We start from the raw sequence: 24,280 nt of genomic DNA on the forward strand, positions 1-24,280 counted from the left end.
TCAGGCAGGCACACAGTTTGCCTTCTTCCCCACCCTAAACATACCACTCAGTCTATTGTCTACAGCCAAGCCTTACGTTGCAACCGTATCTGCTCCAATGCTCTCGACCGAGACTCCCACTTAAGAGATTTACAACAAGCATTTGGGGGGCTACAGTACCCACCAAATGAAGTGAGGAAACAAATCGACAGGGCCAGACTAGTACCCAGAAACAGTCTGCTCCAGGACAAACCTAAAGGGACTAACAACAGAACACCCCTGGTTGTCACCTATGGCTCCCAGCTCAAACCCATCCAACGTATCATCAGTGAGCTACAACCCATCCTGGAAAATGATGCCTTTCTCTCAGAAGCCCTGGGTGGAAGACCTTTCCTTGCCTACAGACAGCCCCCCAACCTGAAACGACTTCTCACTCACAACCATGAATCGGCCAGCAGAGTCACCAGCACAGGTACCAGGCCCTGCAACAGACCCAGATGCCAGCTCTGCCCTCATATCTACCCAGGGAATACAATTACAGGACCCAATGGCATCTCTGGCTCTTACAGCTGCTCATCCTCCAATCTGATATATGCCCTCATGTGCCAACAATGTCCTTCTGCTCTGTGCATTGGACAAACCAGCCAACCTCTACGCAAAAGAATAAATGGGCACAAATCTGACATTAGAAATGGAAACGTCCAGAAACCAGAGGGAGGATGCTTCAATCTACCAGGACATTCCACCAAAGACTTAAAGGTCGCTGTAGTTCAGAAGAAACCTTTCAAAAACAAAATCCAAGGGGAAGCTGCTGAATTGGAATTCACATGTAAATTTGACTCTGTCAAGCTGGAACTGAATAGGGACTATGAATGGTTATCTCATTATCAGAAGCAGGGCTTTTTTCCAGCTGGAACGCGGTGGAACGGAGTTCCAGAACCTCTTGAAAAAGGTCACATGGCTGGTGGCCCCGCTCCCTGATCACCAGACAGAGGGGAGTTGAGATGGCCCTCCGTGCCGCTCCAGTGGGGCCGCCAGCCGTGTGACCATTTTCTCTGAGGGCAACCCACTGAGTTCCACCACCTCTTTTCCCAGAAAAAAAGCCCTGATCGGAAGTAACTGATCCCATTATCAGAAGCTACTGATTGCATCTACTCCCCTCGCCCCCTATATCTCTGACCAGTTTCTTCTTACCCTCCATGCATCTGATGAAGAGAGCTGTGGTTCTTGAAAGCTTATGCTACAGTAAAGTTGGTTAGTCTTAAAGGTGCTACTGGACTCTTTTCTATTTTGCTACTACAGACTAACACGGCTAACTCCTCTGGACAGAAGAAATTATTTCTCTCAGACAAACCCAGTTTGCCTGCTTCCACACAGGTTTCCTGCTTTGCCCAAACTGACCGTTTTCTCTCAGAAATACACAGAGACTCCCAGGCTGCACCCAGAAATATAAAAGAGATGGGGGAGAAGAGGGCAGCTCTTCCGGGGACAGGCCAGGAGGGGTGGGCAGTGGCACCCAAAAGCCAAAAGGGGGGCCATCTTAGGTAAGATGGCCACTTCCCCTGGGGCACCCGGGAAAGGTGGAGGCAGCCTGGCTCAGCTCCCAGCAGTGGTGTAAATCCCCACAGGTCCCTCCCTGCAGTGTCACAGCTGGACCACAGATCAGGGCTGGTGGCCTTTTGAGCAGCCGTACGCAAAGCCCAGAGGGGGTAGAGCCCCTGCCACGGACCAGCCTGTTCTAGCGATACACTTTCAAACCACGGTGTGTGGTTTGTGTCTCCTTCTGCAAAACCCAACTGGGGAATTCAAGATGGAATCAATTTTGCTCACACACACACACACACACACACCCCTTGGGAAAGTAAGTGGCATCAGATGGCATCTGGAATTGGAAGCCGGGCTCCGTGGCAGATGATGGCAATCAGCTGGGTGGCCCTCTTCTGTACTTTTCCCAACCCTGGAAAGTTCTTTAGGGGATACAGTGACCAGAACTGCACACAGGATTTGAGTCCAGTGGCAGCTTAGAGACCAAGAAGATTTGGGGGCGGGGGGGCATGAGCTTTTGAGAGTCAGCGAGCTCCCTCCTTCATTTACAGGGAGGAGTGGACATCCCGGAGCCCTTCTATCCTTAGAACTAAAACACGTTTCTCCAACACGTCCTTTGTCCATCTCTGCAGCACCGCCATCTCCTCACCCCTTAACCATCCTCTCCAGGTGCTCCTTGGCCTGATCCTGCCCAAACCGACTTCCCTGGCCCTGATCCAGTTAACGGTTCCCAGGGCACCTCTACTCTCCAGCAACACCTTCGAATTCACACTCGGAATTGCATTGGGCGGATCCTGGGAATTGCTTGCAAGACGTCCTTGGTCTTTTCAGAGACTACAATTTGGCATGTCCCTGGGTCCAAAGCCGTTTCAGAGTCACAAGTCAAACACTTGTGGTATCTTTGGGGCATCTCTTTGGCCAGGTGCATTCTCACCCCCTGCTCTTCCTCCCTTCCAGGTAACTGACAATCAATGTGCCACACCCTTCCTGTCGAGATCTGCGCCTGCCTCTTTCCCGACCTGCATCCTTTGCTGCTCCTTTTTTGGCAGAGTCCGTTCCTCCTGCATCAGCTCAGCTCAGAGAACCTGGGGGGGGGAAGGGGGGACCTGATCTCCAGCAGCCTTCAAGGTGGCTGTCAAGAAGTCAGGGGGTGCACAGATCCAGGGGGAGCCTCCCAAGACACCAACCTGCCCCCCCAAGTTTGGTTGCCAGCGACAGCCCCCCTACTAAGCCAGAGGACGGAGAGGAAAGCCCCAGGCCTTGCCGGACTCTACTTGAGCGACGGCTGGGCTGAATCCCATCTCACATGTTACAAAGGGAGCCCAGACCAAAGCGGGCCCAGGTGCCGTTTCAGATGGAGGCTCTAAACCAAAGAAACGCCCCCCAGTTGCAAAGTATGATCTATTAAGAGGCCAAATAACGTACTAATTTTAGGGGGCATGCAGAAAGGATAGATATCGTAACAAAGAGCTTGATAACCTACATCTTGGACTCTTACCAGTTTAACATGGCCTTCAGTTTCAGGTTACAACTCTAAAGGGCCAAGGGCGGGGATCCAGACCGGACCCCGGCTCAAGGCAAAGGCATAAATGAACGGCTCATTTCTAGTCCACATCGCCTACCAAGGTGGGGAGATCTAGAAGAGCAATCGGGGCTTGCCAGTGACTCTGCCGCCGTATCCTGCCCAGATCTCTTTGCACCAGCTGAGAACCGAAACTGGCTTCAGATAAGCTCCCGGGGTGGGAGGCTTCACCCGTGGCTCCCTCTGCCTCCGACTGGAACAGTTTCAAGACTTGCACCTGGGAAGAGAAGTCTCGGCATGTCTCTGGAAATGAGCTCACTCCGTATTGTTTGTTTCATTTATACCCGGTGGGGACCCAAAGCGGGTTACATTCGCCTCTCCTCCATCTTATCCTCGCAACAACCTTGTGAGGTGGGTTAGTTTTAGAGTGTGTGAGTGTTCATTGCATACATTAAACTGTTTTATTGTATTGTTCTCCAATTTTACAGTCCAACTTTGTAGCATTGTCTCAGCGGATTGTTCTCTAATGTTGTAATCTGATTTTATTCTATTCTTATTGTATTGTTTCAATACAATTCGACTCACCATATTGCTCTTATTTTTAATAATAATACAGAACTGCTTTAAAATGGTGCACCAGTGCTGAACAGATTATTTAAATTTCCTCTCTCACTTAGTAACCAGGGCTGGTTTCCTCTCCAAGAACAGATTGCATTCATATGTGGTGGTCATACCCCAGGGGTCTAGTGGAAAAGAAGACCAAAGACCATTTTTTAAATGCAGGGACTGGTCCTACATTCGAAACCTGAACTTTTTCTCTTGTATTGTGTCCATGCCATAACTACTGATTCCAGAGAAGTGCCGCTATATGGTCTGGCCTCTGTTATCCTGGATCTGGCTCTGCTGCTAGAGAAGTCAATTCATGGAGCCACAGAAAACCCTTTTCCCCAACTTGGTTCAGCCCAGAAGAGGGACCCCCTACCTTGACACGGCCCCTCTGGCCCCTTGGATCCACAGCACGGGAACACCGAAACTGGGCCACTGTTATGCTCTCCACAGAGGTCTTTCCTCAAAGGCAACTCGGAGATTCCACTTGGCACAGAAAACCACAGCACAAATATTATCAGGAGCTAGACGGAGCACGCACGTTACCCCCATTCTTCAGCCCCCCCCCAAGCTCTTGTCAGTGCCAGGCGGGCATCCGTTAGCCACTCAATTCAAGACTTTGGCTACCACATGCAAAGCCCTTCAGGGCCTCGGTCCCTCGTGTCTGCCTCTCCCCCTATGCTCCACCACGGCAGCTTCCCTCACCTGAGCAGGGCCTTCTTCAAGTGCCCCCCTGCAAAAGGGCAAGATCAAGAGCTGCTCATACAGGGGTGTTCTCTGTCTCTGCCCCCTCCCTGGGGGAATGGCCTGCCTGAAGAGGGCAGGAGAGCTCCCACACCCGTGGCTTTCGGTGAACTATATGACTACGTTCTCTGTGTTGCTATGAGGATGCGCTTACTGTGCAATTTCTGCATTGCTCAGCATGTTGCACTTAAATGCTTCTACTTTGTTTCAGATTTCTGCTCGTTCCCAGGTTTCTGCAATCCAGACCCAGTCATGCTGTTTATGGGAGGCCCTTGGCTGTGTTTTACTCACACCGCACAATCCGCCTTGTGTCTCCGTGAGAAAAGCAAACTATAAATGATGTACATAAACAAATAAATGAGGAGGAAAGAGACCGGGGCGGGGGGGGGGGGGGTAGGAGAAAAAGATCCTCCTCCCAAGAAGGGCAACTCTTGCAGGTTGACTCAGGAGTGGTGGATGGACCCGCCAGAGGCACGGGAGGGAGCAGGACGCCAACAGGCCTGGCACGAGGAGCCCTCCTGGGAGATTTGCAGTGCCCCCTCCCAAGGAACTGCTCCTCTATGCCAGGCAGGCTCCAGAGCCAGGGGATGGGCTTCCTCCTCCCTCCCCGCAGGCAAAGGCCCTCCGCTGCTCTCACCCCCCCACTTGTCCCCCCCCCAAAGAAAAGCCCGCTGAGCTCCGAGGCACAGAAGGAACTCCACCAAACAGTTCTTTGTCTTTTATTAGACGGTCCCTCCAATCAGAGTGAGCCCAAGCTAAGGAGCAGGAAGGAATTCTGGAAATGACAAATTTTTAAAAAATTGTGATCTGTTTCCAACAGCAATTCTCATCCTCCGGTCATGGATGCCACAACTGAGACTTGAGTGTTGAGCGAGTCCAGAGAGGGGCGGGCAGGGGTCTCCGTAGCAGCCAGGCAAAAAACGCGAAATCAGTATTTCAAAGGCGAATTTCGATGATGCCACAATTGAGGTTGCTGAGAGAGCTACACAGAGGCTGAACACAGAACACCCCTTGCCCAAGGAGGAGGGCCCACAGGTGCCATTCGGCCCTGCCAAGAGGAGGGGAAGGATCTCATGCCATGTCTGCCCCTGATGAGTGGGGTTGCCAACCTCCAGGTGGGGTCTGGATACCTCCTGGAACTTCTGCTGCTCTGTTGCCCTGGAGGAAACAGCTGCCTTGGAGGATGGATTCGATAGCATTAAACTGTGCTGTGCCCCCAGCCCCACCCTCCCCAGCCTCCACCCCCAATTCTCCAGGCATTTCCCAAGCCAGAGTTGGCAACCCTCCTGATGAAGCATACAGAGGACTGGGCAGGATCGTGGCATGGCAGGATTGACTCCCCTCCCCTCCCCACAAGTAATAAAAGAGAAGCACAGAAGAAGCCAATGGCAGGGAGGGGGGAGCAGCTCCGGCCACAAGCAGTCCTTCCTCCGTCCATCTTCACCCCCTGCAACGCCCCTCCCTAAAGGAAAGGACAGGAGGGGGGGGCGTTTGCGACAGGAAAGGCCCTTCCACAGGTTGGATCCAGGGCAGGAAGGGTTAACTGATGAGGGCTGTCGGGAGAGAGGGAGAGAAGAGAGGGAAGAATTAGAAGCCAGAAGTGAATTCCCAGGGAGGAGGGCAACAGCTGCCGAGACCGCCTAAGTCACAGGAACACACACACCCCAAAACATGGGGATAACAATACTGTCTCACCCTCTGTAACTGGTCGGCCCAGCCTCCGCCATTTTAATAGCAGTATTATATGGCTGCTTATGATACTAAAAATGTTCAGGCCTCTGGAGTTAAAATGGCTGCTGCGTGGCCACCAGAGGACCTCCAGCAGTTGCTGAGTCCCGCCCGGGAGAACACGGCATGCGTGGAATGCCTCACAGGAATGCGGACTGATTAAGAGGCGGTGGGATTTACTATCCTCCCAGCCCCACCGGTGCCCAGTGCAACAAAGGTCTCGCAGAGTCATCCCCACTCAACACATTCCTCTCCCTTCTTCCGTGATGAGATCTCGTGTCCTTGACTGAGGAGCTAATCTATAAGTATATACAGTCATTCCTGGGAAAGAACAGTCTCTCCCTAAAAGTGCTTAACGTAGCTCCAGTGGACTTCATCCGCAAACTATCCCTTTTGTGCTGCGCTAGAACACGTTTTGCATTTGCTTTCACACACCCCGGCAGCCATCGACCGAAGCCATCAAACCTTTTGTCAGACCCAGGAACTAACCGTTGGAGACTTTGTCCTAACAGCTAGGTGGGCTCTTCCACCTCAGGGCACATTTTACCTATAAAGGTTGAGCCCTGGCCCCATTCAAATCGAACACGTTTCCGGATCCACCAGCGCCATTCCCTTGAGGTTTACCCTAAGCCTCTTGCTCTCTTGGCCGAAGACGCTGGATGTTTGAAGCTCTCTTTCTCTGCAGACTTCTCCAGGATAGGTAGATATATTTACTCCCTCTCCCTCGATTCCCTACTTCTGGCTAAGCTCCTAGAACTTTGTGTGAGTGTGTGTGTGTAACTGTTTTTACTCAGTAACTGTAAGTGTATGTGCTTGCTATTTTGTTCTTAATAAAAGTTATTGTTTAATATTTAGAACCAGCCTCGTTTGCTATTTCGGAAGGGACCTGGTATACACCAGTGAGAGATCCCTGTTACCGCCTCTCGCATAGCTGCCTTCCTTGCATGCTAATTCCCCCACAAATCATATTTAATGCGAGGGGACCAGTTCCAGTAACCCCTCCAGGTCTGCTACAGAGAATATACGTGGGGCAGACTGAAATTTCAGGGTGTGTTTTGGGACTCTTAAGTCCCCTCATTACTAAGGATGCTGTGAGGCCCTTTTTAACTTTACTTAACTTTTACTTTAACTTTACTTAACTTTACTTTAACTTTACATCCTCTAAACAGATGTTTAGAGGATGGCAAGATAAACACACACACAAAGCTGAGGTGGGGGATTCGGCCTCATTCTGTTTTTCTAGCATTGTTTTCCAGTTTCTGTAGTCTGGTTTTGGCATTCTTATATGCCCCGTCTCCCACCGTTCCTACAGCTGTGGCTGCTCAGTCTGGAATCTGCCTCGACTTTCAGGGGGGGGGGAGGTGGACTGTAAATAAAAAGAGAGACTTACCTGTAGCAGGTGGGAGGGGAGTCGCTGAAAAAAAGAAATTTAATTTATTTACATAAATATGTATACATCACTTTTTTTTTTTGCTCAAGGGGGCTTCCATAAACACACCTCAACCCCCCCAGCAAACAAGCAGACCTTGCGGCGTCTTCTAATAATTTCCAGCCAGGGGGCCTCCCTCCCCTCTTCAGGGAGCCCCATAATACAGAGTAAGGCCCTCAGTGGAGAAGAACGGGGGGGGGGTTCCTCTGGTCAGTGCCAGGTGGGCCACGGGAGCAGGGGGACAGCCTACAGGGGGCAGCCTAAGAACTGGAGCTGGAACAGAGGAACGTGCGGAAAGAAGACAGTCACAACCCTGAGGTGGGTTTGGGAGAAGGTCTGATTCCCACAGAGCATCCCAAGAACCCCCTCCCCCACCCTGGCACCATGCAAAACAGGTTCCCAGTCCCATCCTCTGCAGCCACGTGGGCGAGTCTCGCTCCCGCACCCTAACCTACCTCGCAAGGTTGTTGTTGTGAGACTCCATTGAGGGTAAAGAGAACCACGTATGCCAGACTGGCCAGGAATTCTCCCCCTACTCCCCACCCCCGCATGTCGTCCTTCTTTAAAAAGAGGGCCAGGAAGGGTCTCTCCTGCCTGAACAACAAATCAGAGGCAGCAGCCGGACTTCTGGTTTGTCTCGTCTAGACGGGTGTATTTCTGTCTTATTAATTACAGTAGTAACGAAAATGGGGTGTTTTGTAATTATCGTTATTAAGATGAAAAGAAAACAAATTCCTTAAATATGCCTATGCCCTCCCCCCACGCAAAATTTTTCTTCAGTTTTGTTCTGGTTTCTTTCATGATTGCTGACTCTGACTCTACTGACTTGTGTCTGAAGAAGGGAGCCCTGATTCTTGAAAGTTTAGCCCCTGAAACCCTTGGTGGTCTCTCAGGGCCAAGCTACAAGTGAGGAATGACACTTGAACAGCAAGTGAACAGAACCACGTGTATTCCTCCCAGTCCACTTGTGCTCGACTTGCACTTCACTCGTGATGGAGTGGAGCGCAAATGAACAGGGAGGAATACACGTGCGTCTGTTCACTTGCCATTTCTTGTGTATTTCGTCTAGCTTGGCCCTCAGCTGCCCCTGGACTCAAATCCTGCTGCTCTGCTGCAGACCAACATGGCCACCCACCTAAAATCTGCCTCTTTTGTTCCCTCTTTCCCAGGCAGGCAGCGTTTTTCTAATCAGGGCACAGAGAGAGCCCCGAGTCTCTTAGGGCCAGGGGGGAAAAGAGGCTCTGGGCTTCCTTGAATGGCTGCAAGCTATGGCCACCAGGACTAGACGCAGGAGTGAGGTACTCCAGCCCTGAAGGACGAGGGCAGCGACTCTGCCTTCCCCTCCCCTCCCAGTGCCTGCCCTGCTGTGCCCGACTGTCCCTTGCCCTCTGCCCTCCCCTGCTTCTCTCCAAGCCTTCCCCCCTTCCAAGCCAATTGCCCCTCTAGGCCCTCCTGCTGCCACCCGCCTGCCTGCCCAGACGCCCTGCCCTCCTTGTGCCACCAAATGCCAAAAGATTTCTCAGTCAGCCTCTCCCTTGGGCTCCTTTTCTTCAAGCTCAGGGGCTGAGAAAGGCGGACTATAAATGACATAAATAAAATATTTCCTTTTGCCCATCCTGAATATACTCCCCCTCAGCTTCATCAGACGGCCTCCAGCTCTCGCATTGGGTGACAGAGAGAAAAATGTTCTCTCTGTTCACCCGCTCTACCCCGTGCATAATTTGATAAACCTCTGTCACGTCCCCCCCTTACTCCTCTCTTTTCTAAAATGAACGTCTCAGACCCTTCAGCTTTTCCGCCAACCCCTTGATCAACTTGCTTGCCCTCTTGTGTGGTTTTGCCTGTGGCCTAAACTGCTGAAAAGTTTAAAATATTTAGGGGACTCCTAGACCATTTAGGGCCGTCTTCTTGGCTACAAATGGCAGCTCCCAAAACTGGCTCTGAGAAGAGGCACCACGGAGAAGCGAGAGCTTGTGAGCCAAGGAGACCACATTTCTCCCTGTCCGGATGGTCCAATTATTGGTGGATTCCTGGGCAGGAGGGGAGACTGTGCCCCCGCCTCCATTTCCTCAAGTCCCTCCCCCACCCAGCCCCTTCCCTATTACCTTTCCCGCTCTTCAGGTAGAGGGCGAGTCCCACGGCCACAAAGACCACCCCCAGCACGGCCCCCACGACCCCCGTCCACACTTTGCTCTTGGCAGAGTCCGAGGTCTGTGGCTCTGGGGAAAGAGAAGGAGCCTCGCGTGAGAAGGCGGATCGGGGCCAGACTCGGCCTTTGAGCCCACAGAGTTTAAATGATGACCCTGACCCATGTGCTACGTGCCGGCAAGGTCTCCCACACCAGAGAGGGATTCTTCTCGGTCTTGGAAAAAGGGGACTTGTGAGATGGTCTCTCTGAACTTCAAGCAGGTCAAAGCTGACACAAATCCTTGGAACTCCTGCCCACTTTGTGCAATTGTGTCTCAATGGAAAAAGGGGAGAAGGGGGGGAAGCCCTTGAGTTTCTCACCCCACTGCACAGCGATGGGCTCCTCCCGGCTGCTGTGCTCCACCTGGCAGGCGTAGATGTCTCCCTGCTCGGGCACCGTCTCCAGCATCACCTGGTTCTGGAAGGTCCAGTCTCCGTTCTGGAGCTCATCCGCGTATCCCACCCCCTCCGTCTGCTCCTGCCCGTTCTTCAGCCACTTGATCTTAATCTCCGAGGGGTAATATCCTGCCGCGGTGCAGATCAGGAGGGTGTGGTGGGACAGGGGCTCGGCCTTGGTGGGGGAGATCTTCACCAGGGGCTGAACTGGAGGGGAGGGAAAGAAGGGGGGGAATTCAGAGGTGCAGGAGAACCAGAAAAGCACAGACGGGTGGAGAAGAGGGAGACGTTATCACATCCAGAGCGGATACATTTCTAGTGTGACTCCATCCCCTGGCATCTCCCACCCCCCACCCAGGACAGCCGATGCTCCACTGAATCACCTTCCGGTCCCTGCACAAATCTGTAGACACACAAACGCACCTCTCTCCCCCTGCCGCAGTTCCTTCTGGCTTCCCAAACTCTTAAGAATTGCTTTGCAGGATCAGGCCCACAACCAGCCTGTCCCGTTTTCTCTACTGGAGTTCACCTGCTGGGCCAGTTCGAACTCTCTGGAATCCCTTTTGGCAGGGGAGAGGGAACTCGCAATGGCTGCGGCTGAAGGCAGGTGTGGACAATCCAAGGGGGTCCCTGAATGGTCCTTTGGCTCCTGGTTGAAGGTCTGTCCCCAGGGACATTTTTTGTGGCAGTTTTGCTTTTGCCTCTGGGAGGCTCACAGGAAGGAGATCTTCTCTTCCCTCGCTTGTGCCCAACACTTGATGCTCAGAGTAGACTGCCCCTGCACATGGAGGTTCTAATTCCCTACAGATCTCTTCAGTCATTAGAGAGTCTGACTGGGGAGACAGATGTTAAAGCACACGAACCCCACTCTACCAAAGAACCAGTCTTCTTCTCCCAGGACTGCCTTGGAGAAGGGAATCCCTCTAAAGATTAGTGTAAATCCAAAATGTAAAATGTTCATTGGACTGCAATGCCTCTTCCATCAAAGACTGGCGGCCTTGGACTGAGAGAAGAGGGCCTTGCTCAGGGCTCCCCCCCAAAGGCCCTGGGGGTGCCCCAGAGCTTGCAGCCCCCCTCCCCCATTGTCACCTACTCAGATACCTGCACTGTCTTCTCAAAGGACCATTGAGTTGTACAAGGAGGGGGACGGGACTCAAAAGCACCTTTTCGAAGATGGAGAAAAGCAAAGCGGAGCCCCCCCACCCCCAGAGCATCTGAGACCTGTTGGGCTCCAGTCCACAACCGCTGCCGCTGGAACAAAGATGTGCCCGTCTCCAGAAAGCTTTTGACAAAGTTCCTCATCAAAGGCTCCTAAGTAAGCTCAGTAGCTATGGGATAAAGGGCCAAGTCCTCTTGTGGATCGAAAACTGGCTAATTAATAGGAAACAGAGAGTGAGTATAAATGGGCACTTCTCACAGTGGAGGGTGGTGAGCAGTGGGGTGCCACAGGGGTCGGTATTGGGTCCAATGCTTTTTAACTTGTTTATTAATGATTTGGAATTAGGATTAAGCAGTGAAGTGGCTAAATTTGCAGATGACACGAAATTGTTCAGGGTGGTGAAAGCCAGAGAGGATTGTGAGGCACTCCAAAGGGATCTGTCGAGGCTAGAAGAGTGGGCATCCATGTGGCAAATGAGGTTCAATGTAGCCAAGTGCAAAGTAATGCACATTGGAACCAAAAATCCAAAATATAAATACAAGTTGATGGGGTCTGAACTGGCGGAGACTGACCAAGAGAGAGATCTTGGAGTCATGATAGATAACTCACTAAAAACGTCAGCACAGTGTGTGACTGCCATAAAAAAAGCTAATGCTATGCTAGGGGTTATTAGGAAAGGGATTGAAAACAAATCAGCCGGTATCATAATGCCTCTGTATAAATCGATGGTGAGGCCTCATTTGGAGTACTGTGTACAGTTCTGGTCGCCACACCTTAAAAAAGATATCATAGCACTGGAAAAAGTACAGAGAAGGGCAACTAAAATGATTAAAGGGTTGGAACACTTTCCCTATGAGGAAAGATTGAGGCGCTTGGGGCTCTTTAGCCTGGAGAAAAGACGACTGAGGGGAGACATGATAGAGGTTTACAAGATAATGCACGGGTTAGAGAAGGTAGAGAAAGATGTGTTTTTCTCCCTTTCTCACAATACAAGAACTCGTGGGCACTCTATGAAATTATTGAGCAGTCGGGTTAGAACAGATAGAAGAAAATACTACTTTACACAAAGGGTGATAAACACATGGAATTCGTTGCCACAGGAGGTGGTGGCAGCTACAAGCATTGCCAGCTTCAAGAGGGGACTGGACAAATATATGGAGCAGAGGTCCATCAGTGGCTATTAGCCACAGGAGATAGATGGTATTCTCTTTGTGGGGAGGTGGTGCTCTGTTGTCTTGGTGCTGGAAGGAAGGCAGTGGGAGGGCTTCTGGTGTCCTGGCCTCACTGACAGTCCTTTAGATGGCACTGGATTTCTAGCCACTGTGTGTGACAGAATGTTGGACTGGATGGGCCACTGGCCTGATCCAACATGGCTTTGCTTATGTTCTTATGTTCTTATGTCTCTCCGGAGCCACAAGGCTCCCCCTTCCTGGGCAAGAGACCCTCACAGAACGCCATCCAAAGGAGAAGTTGGGTCAGTTTGCAAGGCACTGAAGTGGGGGGGGGGGGTAAGTTAAAATGCCTTGGAGGTCATCTAGTTGGAACCCCCCCCCCTCAACGAAGGAATACAGCATCCCAGACAGGTGGGGGCTCAGCCTCTGCCTCAAGAGCCCCAGGGAAGGAGAGCCCCCCCCCACCTCCCCAGGCAGGCTGCTCCAGCCCTGAAGAGCTCTGATGGTTAGACACGTTCTCCTGATACGGGGCTGAAACCTGCTCCCTTTGGGCTGTCAGTTCTGAGCCTCCACAGCAAAAGAGGACAAGTACTCTCCATCTCCTTCAGGGGGACACCAGCCCCCTCCCCTCTTAGCCCTCCCCTCCCCAGGGGAAAGAGGCCGGGCCCTTCCCATCTTCCCCCTCCCGGCTGGGCTTCCAGACCCCTCCCCAGCCTGGCCCACCTCCTCTGGAAGGGCTCTGGCTTGTTGTTGTCCCTCTTAAAATGCAGAGCCCAGAAGAGGGCACGGGGGTCCAGGTGAGGCCTGGCCAGAGCAGAAGAGACTCCCCTGGACTGCCCTCGGTTCTGGCCTCTTCTCTTTGCAGAGAGCACCTTTTCCGCCCCCCCCCCCCAGTCCAAGTTTCCCAGGCCTCAGCCTGGAGTCACGTTGCATGAGGACAGTCCCTGTTAAGACTGCCTGGAAAAGAGCAGGGCGTCTGGGGGGGCTCAAACCAGTCAAAAAAGTAGAATGGAGAGCAGTGCTGAAGCCAATGTTATGAGGTTTTTTTAATGAAAATGTATAATCCAAGACTGAAAGAATCTCTGTGAAATCATGAACCCTATTGAGCAGACATGGATAAGCGTTTTTTAAAGATTTTAGGCCTCCACTGTTTGAAAAGTAATCCTGCGGCGCCATCTACTGGTCACAGAAATGCTTGTCATGGATATTTTTCATTTTACCCTTTTGTATGTTGATAAGGGCTCTGGGGGCTGAAAGAAATCCTAAAATACTCTGACAAGTGCAGGATTCATTGGAAATAGTGAAGAGGCGCGGTCTGCTTGCCTCTTATGTGCAGTCGAAATGGTTCCGCAGGCATGTGCTTGCCACAATAGCCAGGGACTTGTGTTAACAGGGGCAGGAAAGCGTGACGTCTGGGGCGGTCAGGATTGCCAGAGGGCTTGCAGAGATTTGACATGCTCAAAGAAGGACACACAAGCCGTGGAAGGGCCCAGTGTCACTAGCACCTCATTTCTGAAAGTGAGCCTGCCCCATCACAATAGGCCCGAGGAAGCCCTATTTGGATCTCTTTCACGGAATGTCGTAACTGTTCTCGATTACTGTATACTTTACTCAGTGAATGTCCTGGCTGCCGATTATATTGTATTTTCATTCACAGTGTGTTCTTGGATCTCGGTGAGAAAGGCAGACTATCCTACTATATAACTGAGCAAGTGTATTCAAGACGACCCACTTCCTACCCTGGTGCACCACCAGAGGGCGCTGCCGCGGAAGGAAGCCCAGGCCAGGCACCAGGTCCCTCCAGAAAACGAGTCGTGGTGGGAAACCCAGGCTGGGACTAGGATGGGAGCAGGTGGCAATTCCCACCCACTCCTCACCCAGCTGGGATCAGGAGCAGAGTAAGTGGCAATGCCCACTACCCACCTTAACTAGCTGGTATTAGGAGCAGACCAGGTAGCAATGCCCACCCACCCCTTCACACAGTTGAGATCAGGCGAAGAGCAGGAGGCAATGCCCTTTTTCCCTTAACCCAGCTGGGATAAGGAGCAGAGCAGGCAGCAATAGCCACCTCCTTCAACCTGCCAGAATAAGGCACTGAGCAGATAACAATGCCCACCCCATCTTCAACCTGCAGAAATCAGGAGCAGAGCAGGTGGCAATGCCTGTACCCCCTTCACCCAGCTGGGATCAGGAGTGGAGCAAGTAGCAAAGCCCACTGCCCACTTTTGCCTGTTGGGATCAGACACAGAGCAGGAGGCAAAGCCTTCTCCTCCCTTCACACAATGGGAAGCAGGTGGCAATGCCCACCCCCCCTTCACCCAGCCGTAATCAGGCATGGAGAAGGAGGCAATGCCCATTTCCCCTTTGCCTGGCCTGTATCAGGCGCGGAGCAAGTAGCAATGCCCAACCCCTTTTACCTGGCCTGTATCAGATGCAGAGCATGTAGCAAAACTCACCACCCCTTCATGTGGCTGGGATCAGGCGTGGAGCAGGTGGCAATGCCCACCCCCTCCTTCACCAGCCAGGATGACTGACGGAAGAGAAGGGAATGCCTGCCTGCCTGCCTCCCCTCCCTTTCTAGAGCCCGTTATATTTTTCCCCACAATGGGCTTTGTTGCTAGTATCAAATAATGATTTTAACATGAGAAGTCTCTTGATTTTACATTCTGGCTCAACCGACCATGTGACCCCTAATTCAGACTGTTTCCTAAGTTTGAATAAAGGAAGCAGAAAGGATCTTTTCCAAGCAAATGGTGATCGTCTCCAGATCAAAGGGATTGGGGATCTTCAAACGAAAGCTGTTGGTTCAAAGGGGGATGATTCTACAGGGTTGACTCTAAAGGACTGTGTTTCTTCTCCCCCAGCAAAACAAAACCTCCTCTCTGGGGGGAGGGTGCTCGATGCAAAACATCTCAAGGAGTGAAAGTGATTGCAGCCTTTACAGTGATGAGGCTGGTGTGGCACTGAAGGCTCTGAGAATTGGCAAGAGCTTCTCCTTAAGCAATGCTAACTCTGAGTTGATGGGGCAGTGTGGACTGGACGTGTGAATGCCCGTAAAAATGCTAATGGGAGGGGCAACTCCGCAGCGCCTCTCAGCCAGAGAGCTGAGGAAATCTCTTTTACTGGTTTGCCGACTGGGATGCCAACCCGCGGGGAGAACAGGAAGCATTTCCCCTGCCGAAGTCGAAGGCAGAAATCCAGGGCTGAGAAAGGGCAGGAAGGGCGGAGCCGAAGGAGACTAGTGTGAGGCCGTCCCAAGCAGTACAGCTACCAAACTTCCAGCGGTGTGCAAGCATGGATCCTAAACCTAATGCTGTTAAAACTGCCGCACCCATCACTGAACATATTGCGATCAGAGCTTCGCTCAGTGTAGCAGCCCTCAAGGAAATGCATGTTGAGTATTGTGAGGCCCTGCCCAGCCCCCGGCCGCGTCTTCCCCGCGTCCCACCGTCCCTCCCTTTGCCTCCAGGGGGAGGGGTGAGTTACCTCTGCCTCAGACTGGGCTGGGACCGTGGCTGCACCAGTGGCCTCAGTCTCCAGCCAGCTGTCTCCGAGAACTGCTCCTTCCCTCTCTCTGTGCCACCTCTCAGTCAGCTACTCCTCCTCAGCGTCATCGGGACCTCCCCCTTTATAGCGGCTCTCCTCCCCGCCCCTGGACCCATCACCAATCCCCGTGCGTGCCACCTCCACCCTCTGCTCTCCCTCGGCTTCCTCCTGTTCCCCTTCATCACCGTGCCCGTCCATCAACCTCCCTTCTCCCTCCTTCCTAGTCTCGCCAGCTGTTTCCCCTTCCCTGCGGCTGGCCCGCCGGCGCTGGCTGTGCGCCAACCCCTGTCTGCGGCTCACACGGGTGAGCCCTCCCAGGAGCCGTCCAGCCAGTCAGGGGACGGCGTGGCTGGCTCTCTGCCCCGCCCCCTCGCCCCGCTCCCGGCCGGGCCCGCCCCTGCGCCCCCACCCCGGGCGACGCAGGCGGCCGCCTCGGCGTTTCCCGGGCCGCGGCCCTGCCCCTCGTCGTGGCCGCTTGCGTCGGCACGGCGGCCGTCCGTGCCGGCCCGTGCAGCTCCGGTGGCGGCAGCAGGGGCTTTGCCGTTTCGGCCCAGCCCGCCATTCGCCCCGCCCAGGATCCCTGCAGGTAAGGGGTTCCCGGGGGGTGTGGGGGGGTGCGGGGGTGGGGGGGAGTTCTGCGGATGCGGGGGGGAGGCTCCACGGGCGGCGGGGAGCCCGGCGTGCACGCCCAGTCCAGGGCAGGAGGGGCCTGCTCCAGACAAGTATTTAAAAATCAAAGCAGGGTTTTCCAAAGAGAAACTGACTGCGCTCTTAAGAAAGCTACATTTTAAACCAGGAGAGGCAGAGGCATGCCTAGTTACAAAACTAAAGAACGGACAGTATCAATACCTGCTAATCTCGGATGAGAATTTGATTTTGTGTAGTGCAAACAGAAAGGATGCAAAGGAAATTTCTAAATATCTGAGTAGGGTCATGGACTTAATCTCTCTTGGAAAACCGAGTAATTATCTTGGATTACAAATTGATAGAATAAAAGATGGAAGTGTTCTCCTAAGCCAAAAACCTTGTACAGTCTCTGGGGATGCAAAACGTCACAGGAATGAACACATCAATGGAATAAGCTTATCTCAACCTCACTGAGGGAAAGCAACTTGAAAACAACCTGAAGAGCTGTCCAAGCCAACGGCAATCTCTAGTCACCAAGTCTGCCACAGAAGCAGAATGCCTCTCTGAAGCACGAGCATGCTGTGAGCGGGAATTGATCCTCCGTCTACTCAAGGACTTTGGCGTAGACAGACGAAACCAACTTCTCTGTTCTGCAGGTACCCTCATCAAACCCCCTGAGAAGGAGAAGCTGGAACAGCTACGCAAGAAGATCGGCCTTCTTGACTTCAGCTTCTGACACTTGAGAAGGGGTGTGTTGGGATTTTTGCAAGCGTCCAACGTTCAGTCATGAAAGAGTTAAATTGTTATTCTGTTTGTTTAGCCAGATAGCTAGTTAGCAAAGGCCACCTGGGCCTCCAGTAAAAGTCCTTGCCCTAGAAAGGGGCATCTTTAGTCCTCCTAATGAAGGAAGCTGGGATTGTCTATTGGATGAGCCACTTTATTGGGGGGCAATTAGCTAGCAACATAGACTGAGGTTTTATTGCTCTTTGTTCAGCACTGGAGGGGCACAATCCCTGTACATAACCCCTGGCATTGCCCTGGCCACTGCATTTTGCAGCAGCAAAAGTTCCCAGGCAGATGTCAAAGGCAGCCCCACAGCGAGAGCATGGCAGCACTCTAGCCTGGATGTAACTCCAGCATGGCTCATCGTGGCCAGTCACACTTGTTGACGAAGGGCCATAACTCTGAACACCAACCAAAGTGCACAAAAGATGCTCTGCGCCACGGAAGAGACTTGCATCTCTAAATATAAGTTCAGGCTCCAGTCATGCTGCTAACCTGCTCCTTTGGGAAGGGGGGGTGCAACCCCCTCTGGGACCGGCTGCTTCCTCAGTCCTCGGGCAGCTTTGCTGTGGACCGACAGCACCTCAGTCTTGTTTGGATACATTTCATTGGCCCTCGTCTATTTATTTTATTTTTCCTTTTATGTTATTTACAGTCTGCCTTTCTCCCTGAGACTCAAGGTGGGGTACACAGTGTGGGTCAATGTGATCCAAGGCTGGGACCATTTAATGAACAACACAATGGGGGAAAGAAAACAGAGATTCGGAACCAAGCAGAAATCTGAATACTGAGATGAAATGAAACATAAGTAAGGAATCCCATTAACTTCTTTGGGCACTTAATTTAGGGGGAAACAGGGAAGTTCAGGGGGTGGGGGCTGGTTTTTCTGTGGGCTTCTAATTATTTTTCTGGTGGAAACTTTAGGGGAACCCAGAAAAGAAACTCCTGTGAGATATGATCTCTTTTAGAATGAGTAGAATGCCTTTTTGCACAACATGCGTACGGCATGGAAAAGCCTGAGGGCTTGCTCAATATTTCCAGTAGAAAGAATTTGGTGGTGGGGGGGAGACCTCTAATATTATAGAAATATAGAATATTTTAAAGATGTTTTTCTTTGATTAATATGCTATAATATGTTTAATGCCAATAAACTGAAGAGGGCAGCGTTTTGATAAAGTCGATATCCAAACATGCTGGCAGGCTGACCCGTGGGGGCTGTGTGAGAGAGTCTGTGTGTGAATAATACACACTGTTTTGTTGACTGCAGAGTTTGTTTAGTAGAGTTTACTATCTGCTTTCAAGTTTTATTATTCCCTGTGTCTGAAATGGAAAAAATTAAAAATCTACATGCTAAGATGGTGTAAGCAGTTTGCAACTCTGAGCGGGGGGGGGGGGTCCTCTGCAGACCTCTCCTTCCCCCTGTGCAGATCCGGCTCCCCCCTCTTCCCTGTTTCTCTGCCCCGTTGTGGCCCAGGGTGGCAGGAGGGGGCAATGGCTGCAGCCCCCTTCACCTGTGGTCTGGGGGTTTTCCAAGGAAGGGGGCTGGGGGCTGCCTGAGGAGGGTCTTCCCCCTGCCACCGAGGGCGCTTCCCTGCGTGGCCTTCCCCTCCCCAGAGGGGTCTCGCCCTCCTTCTCCGCCCCCTGCCCCCAAGGGCTTCCCCAGCCAGGGACCTCTCAAGAGGAAGAGGAAGAAGAGAGCCCCTCGCCTCCCCCGCTCCCCCTCCCTTTCCCCCCTGCCCCCCCCCCACTCACCCTTCCTGCCGACCATCTGCCCCCCCTGGGCCGTCTCGTAGTTGTGGCGGCAGAAGCGCTCCACCTCGCCCCGCCTGTCGTCCAGGAGCTCCTTCTGGCTGTTCCAGTCGTCGGCCTCGGGCCGGCCCAGCTCCGTGAGGGCCTCGTAGGTGCCGCGGCGGCTGTCGAAGCGGAGGGTCTCCTGGCGGTCGTAGAAGTGCCTCTCCAGGAAGCGCACCTCGCCCGCCGTCCCGTTGGCGAAGCGGCACTCGGACTTCATCTGGAGCAGGAACTGGGCGGCTGCAGGGGGGGAGAGGAGAGGGAGGCGCGCCAAGGCCGGTCAGGCCCGGGAACCCCGCAAGGAAGCCGGCCGGGGGGGGGGGGGAAGCCGAGGGGGCGCCCCGGGCCGGGCGGGAGAGGAGCCGCCCCTGCCCCGCGCCCTTCCCAGACTGCAACTCCCGGGGGGGGGGGAAGGGAGCAGCGAGAAAGAAGCAAGAAGCCCCCCCCCCCCGCCGCCCGTCCCTTCCGCACTCGCATACAAAGCTCAAGGGGGGGTTGCAGCCGCCCCCCCGGTCTGATCCAAGCACGGGAGTCCTTGCGAGGAGGGGCCTCCGCATGCTGGAAAGTGCAATGACCCCCCCCCCCCAGCGCCTCCCCTGACACACCCGCGCAGCCCTGGCTTCAACCCAGACTCGGGCTTCCCCGCCCCTTGCCATTCCCGCTGCCTCTGGCTTAGTATGACTCGCCCTGCCTTGCCTTGCAGGGGAGCCAGGCCAGCACCTGTGTCCTCTCCCATCTCCTCCCTTAAGCCGAGGGGGGGGTGGCTTCCTCTCTTCCCAGGAGACCCAAACACCAGGCATTCTCTGCTGGGGCTTCCTCTTTGTGGAACAGCCTGCCCGAGGGGGCAAGTGAGGGCCCCCACCCACCCCACCCACCTATCTATATTTATGTGCTTCTTTATTCATCTTTCTCTTCTCCCCCATTTTATCCTCACAACACCCCTGGGAGGAGGGCTCAGCTGGGAGTGTGAGAGATGGGCCCGAGGTCACCCAGCAAATCTCAACAGCAAAGGGTGGATTTGAACTCAGAGTTTCCCAGGTCCTATTCCAGCATTTCAAAGTCACATCACATCTTCCTTGGCAGACTTTTTACGGGGTGATATATTGTCGAAGGCTTTCACAGCCGGAGAATGATGGTTGTTGTGGATTTTCTGGGTTGTATAGCTGTGGTCTTGGCATTGTAGTTCCTGACGTTTCTCCAGCAGCTGTGGCTGGCATCTTCAGAGGTGTAGCACCAAAAGACAGAGATCTCTCAGTGTCACAGTATGGAAAAGATGTTGGCAGGTCATTTATATCTACTCAGCAGGGGTGGGACTGAGCTGAGTCATCCTGTAAGAGTTTCCCAGGGTGTGGAATGCTAATGGCGGGAGGCTTCACTGAATCCTGAGGAGGTTCTTTTGCATATGGATTGGTACTTGATGTGCTAATCTTCTCTGCAGGGCTATTGTCGGGTGTGGAGTGTTTTGTTGGCCTGGTGTTTTTCAGAACTGGAGCCCATGCTCTGTTCATTCTTAAGGTTTCTTCTTTCCTGTTGAAGTTTTGCTTATGCTTGTGAATTTCAATGGCTTCCCTGTGCAGTCTGACAAAGTAGTTGGAAGTGTTGTCCAGTATTTTGGTGTCCTGGAATAAGATACTGTGCCCTGTTTGAGTTAGGCTATGTTCAGCCACTGCTGATTTTTCCGGGTGTCCAAGTCTGCAGTGTCTTTCATGTTCTTTTATTCTTGTCTGGATGCTACGCTTTGTGGTCCCGATGTAAACTTGTCCACAGCTGCAGGGTATACGGTATACTCCTGCAGAGGTGAGGGGGTCTCTACTGTCTTTTGCTGATCGTAGCATCTGTTGTATTTTTCGGGTGGGTCTGAATACTGCTTGAAGGTTATGCTTTTTCATAAGCTTTCCCATCTGATCAGTAATTCCTTTGATATATGGCAAAAACACTTTTCCTGTAGGCGACTGTTTTTCCTTGGTTGTTTGATTCATCCTGGGTTTGATTGCTCTTCGGATTTCATTTCTGGAGTAGCCATTTGCCTGAAGTGCGTGGTTTAGATGATTAATTTCCTCATTGAGAAAGCGCGGCTCACATATCCGTCTTGCACGATCCACTAATGTTTTCATTATGCCTCTTTTCTGTCGGGGGTGGTGATTGGAGTTTTTGTGTAAGTACCGATCAGTGTGAGTTGGTTTCCTGTAGACCTTGTGACCTAACTGAAAGTTTGCTTTGCAGATGACCAAGGTATCCAGAAATGGGAGTTTTCCCTCGATTTCTTTCTCCATTGGGAATTGTATGTTCAGGTGGATGTTGTTGAGATGATTCAAAAACCCCATCAATTCTTCCTCCCCATGGCTCCAAATGATAAATGTATCATCCACAAACCGGAACCATACACTAGGTTTGTGGGGTGCTGATTCTAGAGCTGTTTTTTCAAAATGTTCCATGTAGAAGTTTGCTATAACTGGGCTGAGAGGGCTCCCCATGGCCACCCCATCCATCTGTTCACAGAATTTGTTATCCCATTGGAAGTGACTGGTTGTATCCATGTATCTCAATTCTGGAACGGGTCAAGAGTCCCCGCCCGAGAGGGGCCTCTCTCTGAAGCAATAAAGAAATAGCCTTTTCCTTCAAGGAGCTCAGAGCAGCAGCCAAGACAGCCTTTCCTCATTTTATGCTCCTAGCAACAACCCTGTGATATAGACCAAGCTCAGAGAGAGTGGCTCCTTCAGCTAGCATCATAGTGGGGTGGGGGATGGGGATTCGAACCTGGGTCTCCCAGAACCTGGCCCAGCATTCCAGCTCCTACCCCATGCTGGGGCTTGGGGTTTTGGTACTCTGGGCCAACTGCCTCCCTCTGCAAGTCCCCCCGAGGGCAGAATGAGTGCCACTGTGGTTCTCAAAAGCTTATGCTACAATAAAGTTGGTTAGTCTTAAAGGTGCTACTGGACTCTTTACTATTTTGCAACTACAGACTAACACGGCTAACTCCTCTGAATCCAAAAGCAGCAGAGAATGCAGGAAGTGGAAAGGAAAAGGATCTGGCCCCTCTGCACGCTTTCATGGGGTCCATTCAGGGCATTAGATGGGCGAGAGATGGGCGGGTCCTCCAATCATAAGCCCCCTTCCAGAAATCTCAAGGAAGCCCCTACAAATGGAAGGAGCTCAGGCAAGGTGGGTGGGGAGGGATACAGAAGAGCAGCAGCAGGGGGGGGGACACACATCCCTGGCTGCTCTGCATCCCCCCCCCCAGCCCCCTAGAGATCACCTTGCCCCCCCCCACACACACACACTGCTTCTTTCTGCGGATGCTCCTCTGCCTGTAGCAGCACACTCATGTACAAGCATCAACATTCATGGAGATGCTTGACCTGTTGGACTTCTCTCCGTCCTCATCTACTGGCAGCATAAAATATTTGGGGAGTGGAGGGAAGTATCAAACCCCTTGGTCTCACCGGCTCTGTAGTCCCCCCACCCCAAGCCCTTCCACACTCTGACTCTCCTTCCCTGGCCCCCTTCCTCCTAGAGATGTGGGGGCCCAGAGGGGGGAAAATGGGGGTCCCTCATTTTTTCTGAGGCCCACCTCCAGTTTTTGAATGAAAAAAACTGGGGAGACACCGAAAAGAAAATCCTATGAAATGTTTGCTCTTTTCAGGGGAGAAAAACCTGGCCTTACAAAGCATTTCACTCATTCCAAATATTTAGCATGAAAAAGTCTGACTTGGAGCACTGAAAAAAATCCTCCTTTACGGTAGATATGTATAATATTTTAAAGATTTTTGTTTAAATGTAATCATTTTGGCCACGATTAATATGCTGTCATGGGTTTAATGATAAATTATTCAAGTGTTTTCATAAAGTCAATATCCAGACACGCTGGCTGTGCTTCCTTCTGCCTGTCATTCCACGAGAGAGTTTCTGTCCAAATAATATGCTCTCTTTTCTTTATTACAAAATTTCTTTTCTACCTTCAACTTTTTACTTCTCCAACAGCAAAAATTAAAGATCCGTGTGCTGTGGTAGCAACGGGTGCGAGAGTTCCCTACTCTTCTCATATTGGGAGTGCTTGCAATTTTTCTTATACAAAATGAAGATATTTATACTTTTAAATCCCATAAAAATCCAAATTTTATATGCTAACTAAGTTATAAATGATGTATTTTTGTTGTCCAATCGGTAAAAGAAGTTTAGTTTTGGTGGGAAAGTAAAAATAATAACAGAAATGGGGGGGACAAACCTCCCCCCCCCATGGCTTCAACATTTTCAGTTTCTGGGGTTTGGCAACTCCCGGACAAGGTGACCTGTCTCATAGACCTGGGAGGGCATCAGGGGTGGTGGTGGTGGTCACAGACCCCTCCCCAGCCTCAGGAGAAGGGGGTGGCGAGGGGAGGGGTCCTCTCTCTGCAAGCCCCCTCCCATTCCCCCCCCCCAGGAGCTCCACTCACCAGGGGTCTTGAGCCTCCTCTCTGCCCCAGGGACCAGGGACAGCCCCATCAGCACCAGCAGCGCCTCCAGCAGGATCAGGCCAGGCCCCATGGCTGCCCCACAGAAAACCCCCGTCCAGCCCTGGGGAGAAACTTTGTCTGTTCCCTGCAGGGGAGCGAAAAGCACTTTTGCCTCTTCTTCTGTCCTGGGGAGAGGCCCAGAGGAGCACCAATGAGAATCCACGCTGAGGCAGCATCATCAGTCTCCAGGCAGAAGCAGCAGCAACTTGTCTCTTTTGGTAAGATGTGTTTTCAGAGGAGAGCCAAAGAGACGGAAATGGGTGGGTGGGGTGTGTGTGCAGGGGGTAAATCGAAGAGTGCCATTCCCCTCCCTGCGCCTGAAGTGGCCGGCTCCAACTCCACCGCTTCATTCGTTTGGGGCAGCTTCGTTAGTCTGATCTGTTCATAATTGACAGCCATCGTGTTCAAGGGGCCTTGGGGCATTTTTCTTTTTTTGCTGGTGGGGGTGAGGCAAAGCCCCTCTGTCCTGCTTTTCTCCCCAGTGGGGACCGTGATTGGCTTCCACCATTCTCCATCCTCTGTTTTATCCTCACAACAACCCTGTCAGGTAGCCTCGGCCTAGATTAACTTGCC

The 24,280-nt window shown here is 52.3% G+C and overlaps 1 protein-coding gene across 1 annotated transcript; it reads right to left on the reverse strand.

Moving 5' to 3' along the window:
• Positions 1 to 5,113: 5,113 nt before the first annotated feature.
• LOC129328507 (H-2 class II histocompatibility antigen, E-S beta chain-like) lies at positions 5,114 to 23,773 on the reverse strand. The gene is made up of 6 exons (XM_054977614.1): positions 23,648 to 23,773; positions 19,176 to 19,454; positions 10,062 to 10,343; positions 9,659 to 9,772; positions 7,515 to 7,538; positions 5,114 to 5,949 (listed from the first exon to the last, which is right to left on the reverse strand). The coding sequence occupies exons 1-6, from the start codon at positions 23,736 to 23,738 to the stop codon at positions 5,936 to 5,938; spliced, it is 804 nt and encodes a 267-aa protein (XP_054833589.1). The 5' UTR covers positions 23,739 to 23,773; the 3' UTR covers positions 5,114 to 5,935.
• Between the last annotated feature and the right edge of the window lie 507 nt (positions 23,774 to 24,280).

This window comes from Eublepharis macularius, chromosome 4, assembly GCF_028583425.1.
Source record: "Eublepharis macularius isolate TG4126 chromosome 4, MPM_Emac_v1.0, whole genome shotgun sequence".
NCBI lineage: Eukaryota > Metazoa > Chordata > Lepidosauria > Squamata > Eublepharidae > Eublepharis > Eublepharis macularius.

What these genes read in the sequence shown, in the direction of transcription:
- LOC129328507 (XM_054977614.1), bottom strand. Translation starts at nt 23,738, where the DNA reads ATGGGGCCTGGCCTGATCCTGCTGGAGGCGCTGCTGGTGCTGATGGGG. An exon ending in GCCCATCGCTGTGCAGTGGG is followed by an intron (nt 9,773 to 10,061) that starts GTGAGAAACTCA and finishes CTCTTTCCCCAG; the next exon opens with AGCCACAGACCTCGGACTCT. An exon ending in CTACCTGAAGAGCGGGAAAG is followed by an intron (nt 7,539 to 9,658) that starts GTAATAGGGAAG and finishes TCTTTTTTTCAG; the next exon opens with CGACTCCCCTCCCACCTGCT.